The 8,603-nt window shown below is 42.1% G+C and overlaps 1 protein-coding gene across 4 annotated transcripts in view; it reads left to right on the plus strand.

Annotated features, from left to right (window-relative positions):
* AFTPH (aftiphilin) overlaps positions 1-8,603 on the plus strand; it is a 41,107-nt gene that overhangs the window by 22,940 nt on the left and 9,564 nt on the right. For all 4 annotated transcript variants that reach the window (XR_014024804.1, XR_014024805.1, XM_081315249.1 and 1 more), the window contains one exon: positions 595-718. Coding sequence is in view for 2 of the 4 variants with exons in the window: in XM_081315249.1 (XP_081171375.1) it covers positions 595-718 (124 nt within the window). In the remaining 2 variants the exon portion in view is untranslated. The remainder of the gene's footprint in view (positions 1-594; positions 719-8,603) is intronic.

The raw sequence follows: 8,603 nt of genomic DNA on the forward strand, positions 1-8,603 counted from the left end.
TAAAAACAATTGGGCTTTTATCTTGGAGCCCTCATTATACTATCAGTATATTTTCCTCTTTTTGGGTTGCCAGTTTCTACTCCAAGATATGGCAATTTAAAAAATACTGAAATTGGAGTTTTCCAAAAACAAATACTTCCAAAAATTGGTCATTTTAATTATTTTATGGCTCCTATTGGTTTCCAAGATCCATGCCTTCCTTAATTGCATTCTCATAAAAGAGAAACTAAAAGATTTTTTTAAAAAAAAAATAAACTTTTTTTATTACTGAATATGGAGAAAAAATGCATGAGAACTCTAAATACTACTTGTGTGGTGATAATGGAAAAGTCTATCCTAAATTAAATAGTATTTTTCTAATGAAATCATGAAACAGAATGGTTTCAATTCTACATTACTTTTGTGACTTTTATGTCATTTTATCTGCTGCTCTTGACTCTCACTTAATAGAAAGCAATGGAAATTAACAAAATGTCTTTTATTTGCTTATTAGGAATAATATGTTTATAGAAAATGGAAATAAAAATTACTTAACTGAGATTATACGTACGCAGTTTCTGCTATCTTCAACTAATTATAATTTTATGCTATAAGGTGTAGATCCAGAGTTGTACGAGTTGACAACTTCCAAGCTAGAAACTTCCAAAGCCACCAGTAAAGTGACTGATGCATTTGCAAGGCTAATGTCTACAGTCGAGAAAGCAAGTACATCAGCAAGGTAAATTGCATTGACCGATGACATTTAATGATTCTTGAGTGCTGATATATTTTGTAAATGTGATGGATTGCCCGTCTCAAAGCTGGGTGATGAACAAGGATTAAAGTTATAGCTACCAGCAATAACCAATGATGTCTAAAGCAAAAACAATACATCCCAATCATGAAAAGCCACATCAGATGTAATTATATTCTGAGTAGCCAGGAGAAATTCTCAACAAATTTCAAAAAACCAAATCAATTACCGTAGCCTTAAAATTATTTAATATTTTTTTTAAAGTCTTAACAAGATAGCATAAGGGCGTGCACAGAGTGCAGTAGACACTGAAAGTTCAGCAAGCAAATCAGCAGAGAGTTTTTTCATATACGGTAACACTATCAGATTTGAGGTCCAAAAAATCTACATGTTCTGAATCTCGCTTTACTCTTTTTATTTTTGCCAACCAGTAATTAAATGGATGTTTATAGCCCTATTCAGTGTGCTTGACAATCAACAGGATGTTAATGCATGTTAATGCTGGTAATGACCTATAAAGCCCTAAATGGCTTGGGTCCGGACTATCTAAGGGAACACCTGCTGCCAGCATCATCTTCCCATCGTCCTGTGCGCCCCCACAGGAAGGGCCTTCTCAGGGTACCGCCGGTTAATGAATGCCGGCAGGTTATTCCCAGGGGAAGGGCGTTCTCTGTGGGTGCGCCTGCCCTATGGAACCAACTACCCACAGAACTTAGGACTGCCCCCGACCTTCGCTCATTTTGCCGGGACCTAAAAACTTGGCTCTTCGATCTGTTTGGTCCAGACTGTGGGGTTGTTAATTTAACTGGGTTTTAGATTTACTCTTGGGGCTTGAATTTAATTTAATTGTTTTATTTGTTTTTAATTTTTTATATTCATGGTTTTAACTGCCCTGTAAACCACCCTGAGTCCTACGGGAATAGGGCGGTATACAAATCCAATAAAATAAAATAAAATAAAATAAATAAATAAATAAATTTTAACATTAAAATACTCAACACTCAAACATGGAAAATTTTCTGAAGCAACATTATGTTGCTAGATTGATAGGTTTGGGGAAGAGGGTATATCTATTATGCATGCTCTTATATCCTATAGATTGTGGAACTTACAGTTTGCCTTTGAAAATACAGTCTCATTTCTAAAGATAACCTAAATATGAATACCATTTACACAGACAAATATATTCACACTCAATAAGCCAACTAAACCAATATGGTAACAATACTCTTCAAAGCAGTGGTCCTCAACCTTTGCAGCTTGGTGCCCTGGCTTAGGGGGGAGAGGGAAATGGGCTGCGTGAAGGGCAGGCTGGCATTCATGCATGCAGCCATGCAGCCCTTGTGCAAGTGGTGGGCCGTGCACATTCACAAAGCTCTACTTGTGCAAGTGATGGGCTGGCACGCATGCGCATGTGTGCCCACCAGCCCACCATTCATACACGTTAAGTTGCGTGCACGCTCTCACCAGCCACTCGCATGGCCCAATTCCAAATAGGCCATGGCCCAGGAGTGGGCTAGGCCCCAGGTGTTGGGGAACCCTGCTTTAAAGTATGTCCAACACTTATATTGAATTAGAACACAATAACACATGGGCATATATTCAGTTTTTCATTTGCCACCTTCCTGTAAACCCACTATATCAACTATATCCGGATTGGTGGCCCAGAAGGAAAAGGAGGAGCAGGGAAATGTGCGTGCGCACCTGTGAAAACAGGTGCGTGCATGGCGGCGGTGCTAGCACCCACGTGCATGCACAAGTGGGCCATGTGTACCTGCGGCAGCACTGGTGGCGGCACCCATGCTCGTGCGCAAACAGGCTGCTAGTGCCCACAGCACTCCTGTGCATGCACAACTGGGGCCGCTAACCAGCCATTCCTGTGACCCGGTGGCCAACAGGCCGCAGCCTGGTACCGGCCCGTGGACCACAGGTTGGAAACCCCTGAAGTATAACAATTCTTTTTACTGAAAAAAGAACAGTAGTCTATGTTCCAGGAAAGCAGACAATGACTTTATAACACTGCAAGTAGAATACATCCCCACTTCTACCTTGGTTATGATTTGGGAGACAGAGCAACATGCACTGTATGTATACGGTGTAGAGTGAGGCCTCACAGCTAGTGTACTGCAGTTGTTAGATCTGGGTCAGTAAATGGGACCCAGCAACTTCATCAGTGGCTGTATGACTAGAGTGGAACTGTTGGTAGGTAAGGATGCTATGCAAATATTGCCTTTGGTGAGATGGGCAGCATAGACGTTTGATAAACAAAAGCGATAATACTATTATTCAGCTAATATGAATATCATTGGTGTGCTGTTGTTGGTTTTGTGAAAAAGTCCAGACAAGAAGGACTACCAGAAACACTCGTTCTATCTTTATGGTATAAGGATATTAAGAGAACCTTGCAAGCCTGGAAGTCCTCTTCCTATCCCTCGCTTTTGCTCTCCTGAAATGAGGGAAGGTTCCTTCTGGGACACTTTTGCCACCCTTCCTCTTTCAAGCTCTCGTTTTATCAGAAAGGCCGAGGTTCCTCCTCATGTCTCCCAAGGTCGTTCTCGGTTACCATTACATTTCAGGAACTGTGAAAGATGCCAGGATGAAAAATGTGGACTTGGGGGGCGGGGGTGGGCGGGCTTGTTTTTTATCATATCTTACCTCCTGGCTTTCTGAATATACCATGCAGGGCAATTACTACTATAAATCATAAGGCAGCAGGAGTGACTCACAATCAGATGTAATTGCTAGTCCTTTTCAGGAGCCTTCGTGCTCCTTTCTGTCTCTCCTGATGACGTTCAGGTCCAAAATGACTCGCTGTGCCCCTGTGCTGGTTAAAGGTCTGCTGCTTCCTTCTACTATTCCACAACTGGTTTGTTAGGCTGAGAGAGAAGTTGCCCAGTGGCTTGGTGCTCAAGTGAGGAATTAAACCTGGATTTTTCTTACCTAAGCCTAAAATTAGAATTGTTGGTCCCCGACACTGATTCGTCCTGGTTGCTGTAGTGATCCAAGCAGAAAAACTCGGAAGTCAATTGTTGGATGGAAGAGGCTAGATAGCACTCCACTTATATTGCCCAGAACAGCACAGAAGACTAGAAGCAGCTCAGTTTGAACTGGGAGGGTTGTGTTCCTGGAATGAAATGCTCCAAACAGCCATTTGAAGCTCAACACAGTTCGTGCACAGACTGTTTTTCACATCCCTATTAGCACTTAACATTGCTTTGTACAATTGATTTTCTCATATCTCTATTTATACTCTATGTGTGTGTGTGTGTGTGTTGCTTTGTACAATATGAATTGTCCTGGGAGTGCCTGGCCGTGCTTCTGGCTTGTCAGTTTTTCTAATATGCGGCAAAGATTTCGTTTTGAATTTTGTATAAAATTTAAGTATTTGATTTTTAATAGCAGAATATAAATCGTAACAATATGACTAGTGCTGCTATGCAAACTTTAAAAAACGACAAAAAGAAGAGGGCTGCAACTGGCTTCTGCTTGTTAATTGCTGGAATTCTTGCATTTAATTGCAAGATTAAATTCTGTCCACAATTACTGCATGTAAAATGAGGATATGCTCATCCCAGAAGTATAAAGTTCATCCCTCACAAGAAATGTATTCCAAATTTCAGAAGCTGTTTCCTTAGCAACTCAAGCATTCTAAATTGCTACTATATGAAATACTCTTGTCTCATCTCAAACCCATCTGGATGATTTGGGCTGTTACCTATCTAGTATCTAGCCAGTGTGAAATCTAACCTGGCTAGAGAGCCTCAAGCAGAAGAAAGCTAGGCTAACCTATAGATCTTATGTTACTTTAATATTGTGCCACTAGGGGGCGTGCTAGGCCTCAATTATTTGGGTCTGTTTAAAACTTTGTTCTTTATAAAGGCAGGAAGGTTTCCCTTCTGTCACAGAGTTCAGTGGGTTTTGGGGTTTTTTAGATCACCTTTAGCCTTTCTTGCATTCAGACCGTTCCTTGACTTCATTACTAGAACAGGTACATGATAGATGGTATCCAAAAGCAGCTTTACTTGCATACTGTTTTTGTCAGTTACTTACAATGTGGGTTCTCTGCATTTGGAGTAACATTTACAAATTTGCTCTAGGTTGCCTGAATTTTGATCTGCTGGTCTGTTAAACCTAACAGTATTTTTCATTAAAATTACAGGGGTTTTTTTCTTATAGTTATCTAGGTGACTTTTAGTGTTACAGAGCAAATAATAGTGGTTCAAAATAAAGGTATGTTCAGACGAAAGGTAAGGTAAAGTCGCCAAGTTTTCTGTGATTACACATCCATATCTCTGTAGTTTACTTGGCAAAAGATATCTTGGAAGTGATCTGCCATAGCCCCTTCTGGGATGTTTTTTTTACCTCTCAGCCTAGCTTGCAGTTGTGGTAGTCCCTAGCTATCTCCCATCCGGATACTATCAAGATCCAACACTGCTTAGTTTCTGACATTTGGTGGAGCTCTCCCTTAAGCATAGCTAGGTAGTTGAAGGAAATAGTAGGAAATAAAGGGGGGGGGATAACAAGAGGAGCATCTGAGCATAAAGTAACTAACATTTAAACGAATGGTTCCTTCCCAATTATAAGCATTAGTACGTTGCATCTGCCTTTAAGCATGATTTTTTTCTATTGTATAACCTGTTCCTACCCATAAATTTGCAATTGAACAGCCGTGAAGAGTTAAAATTTGTTAGATTCTATCCCCTGCTTGTTGTAGAAGAAGAATTGTAAAGGAAAATTGGAAGCTGCATAGAAACAGTTTATGGACTTTCTTTCCTGTAGCTGAGGAGCAGCTGGAATAATATACACATTTCCAGAGTTCCTAGTTGGGGAATAAATATTCATTTAGAATTAACGTTTAGCATTTAAATCAGAAACGCTGCTGAAAGAGAAAAAAATATAATTCTGTATGTTTCAAGGATCAGGAGAAAAAAAAACATGTCTCGGCAGCATTCCTGATCATTTAATATTTGGCTTGGAACCGTGATGAATTAAAGCCAGGGTTGTTCATGCTACAAAAGGAATGTACAGTATGTGAGATACCAATATATTTATGTCATTTGTAGAGGAAACATGATTTGTTTATGTTCCTAAAGTAGCTAAAACTACTAAAACCTAAAATTAGGTAATTTCTCTCCCTTCCACCCACTTTTATATTGCAAACTATTCTAGGTGGAAGAGCCACTTTTTAAAGCATCAGGCTAGAAATCGTGAAATCGTGAGTTCTAGTCTTGCCTTAGGCACAAAGCCAGCTGGGTTACTTTGGCCCAGTCACACACTAAGCTCTAGAAAGCAAGCAGTGACAAGCCATTTCTGAAAAAAAACCTTGCCAAGAAAGCTGCCGTGATGGTCTCCAAGAATCAGTCAACAAGAAAAAAATAGTTCTAGGGAGACCGAGTATAGCAACCCTTCTTAGAAATCAGCTTCTTGCACCCAATGGCTCTGGTAAGATAAGGGTGCTTGCTTATTTTTTTCCATTTTGTACTTCATTGTGGGTTGCCATAAAGGCAGAAAGGTTGGATTAAAATTGTAGCAAATACTTTACCAGTCATATTTTGCAAATTATGCTCCATTTCCTGCATTTGTCATATTTTGAGGATAAGTGCCTTGCAACAATTAACAAGAGGCAGTCCAAACCTGCAGGCTTAGAATCCCTCTGCTTCCACATTCACACACCTTCTGACATATCATAGAAAAAGGCAGAGACTCATTCTTCAAGTTCAGACTTAAAAAGGAGAATTATTTGTTGGCATTTATTATAAGATAACATACTCAACAGAATTAAACTTCCCAAGTATCAGTAATGTAATTGCTGATCTTTTGATAGAACATAGAATGTCATTTACTTCAGTTTGCAAATATATGGTGATCATTAATAATAATAATAATAATAATAATAATAATAATAATAATAATAATAATAATAATAATAATAATAATAATAATAATTTTATTTATATACCGCCCTTCTCCCGAAGGACTCAGGGCGGTGAACAGGGCAGATATATAAAAAATACAAAAATACAAAAGTTAAAAAAAAATTAAACATATGCCCAACTAAAAACAGTAAATACATATATTAAAAATGACAATAAAAACCCAACCCATCCCCCATCAGGCCAGGCCGGCTTGTTCAAATAAGAGTGTCTTCAGATTGCGACGGAAGGAGCGAAGGTTGGGCGCCATCCGGAGCTCAACCGGTAGACGGTTCCACAAATCCGGCGCACCCACAGAGAAGGACCTCCCCCTGGGGGCCACCAATTGACATTCTCTGATCGGTGGCACCCTGAGGAGGCCCTCTCTGTGGGAGCGCACAGGGCGGAGGGAAGTTGATGCCGGCAGCAGGTGCTCCCTAAGGTACTCCGGACCCATGCCATGTAGGGCCTTAAACACCATTACCAGTACCTTGAATCTCACCCGGAAGACAACTGGTAACCAATGCAGCTCACGGAGCAGAGATGTAACATGGGAGTATCGGGAGACTCCCAACACAACTCTCGCGGCTGTATTCTGTACCAGTTGGAGCCTCCGAGTGGTCCTCAAGGGCAGCCCCATGTAGAGAGTGTTGCAGTAGTCCAGACGATAGGTCACGAGCGCGTGAGTGACCGTACATAAGGCATCCCGGTCTAGATAGGGCCGCAACTGGCGCACCAGGCGAACCTGGGCGAAGGCCCCCCTAGTCACAGCTACTATATGATCTTCCAGAGTGAGCCGTGAATCTAAAAGGACTCCCAAGTTGCGAGCCCTATCTACGGGGGGTAATAGTTCACCTCGCATGGAAAGAGATGGAATGTTCTGAATATCCCGGGATGCCGGGATGCACAGCCACTCAGTCTTGTCGGGGTTGAGTTGAGGTCTGTTCCTCCCCATCCAGACCCGAACCGCCTCCAGGCAACGGGACATCACGTCGAGGGCATCACTAGGGTGGTTTGGGGTCGAAATAAAAAGCTGGGTATCATCGGCATACTGATGATACCCAACTCCAAAACCACGAATGATCTCACCCAGCAGTTTCATGTAGATGTTGAACAGGAGAGGCGAGAGGACCGACCCCTGAGGAACTCCACAAACGAGAGACCTCGAGGTCGACCTCTGCCCCCCTGCCAACACCAACTGCGAACGTCCCAGGAGATAAATGGAGAACCACTGCAAAACCGTGCCTCCCACTCCCAATCCCCTGAGACGCCGCAGCAGGATACCATGGTCGATGGTATCGAACACCGCTGAGAGGTCTAATAGGACTAGGACAGAGGAATGTCCCCTGTCCCGAGCCCTCCAGAGATCATTCACCAGAGCGACCAATGCCGTCTCCATGCTGTACCCGGGCCTGAAACCCGATTGGTACGGGTCTAGATAATCCGCTTCATCCAGGACCAGAGGGAGCTGATGCGCCACCACACTCTCAACAACCTTCGCAAGAAAGCGAAGGTTGCAGACCGGACGAAAGTTATTCAACACAGCTGGGTCCAAGGCAGGCTTCTTGAGGAGAGGTCTCACCACCGCCTCCTTCAAGGCGGCGGGGAAACTACCCTCACTCAAAGAGGCAGATATAACCGCCTGGAACCAGCCTTGTGTCCCCTCCCGGGCCGCATAAACCAGCCAGGAAGGGCACGGATCCAATAAACATGTGGTGGAGCTCAGCCTCCCCATAATCCTGTCCACTTCCTCTGGAGTCACAGAATCAAACTCCTCCCAGGTAATATCAACAAGACCATGAATTTACCTGGAAGAGCTTATCTTTGGCAGAATTGTCCCTTTACTTTTATATAATTGTATGGAATGTACACTTATTTGCGATGCAACTAAGCATAAATATGTATTTAATAAAAATAATACAAAGCCAGTCCTTAGTATTTTAGTTCTAAAATAAAAT

The sequence above is a fragment of the Vipera berus genome (genome assembly GCF_964194415.1).
Source record: "Vipera berus genome assembly, chromosome: 1".
Taxonomy (NCBI): domain Eukaryota; kingdom Metazoa; phylum Chordata; class Lepidosauria; order Squamata; family Viperidae; genus Vipera; species Vipera berus.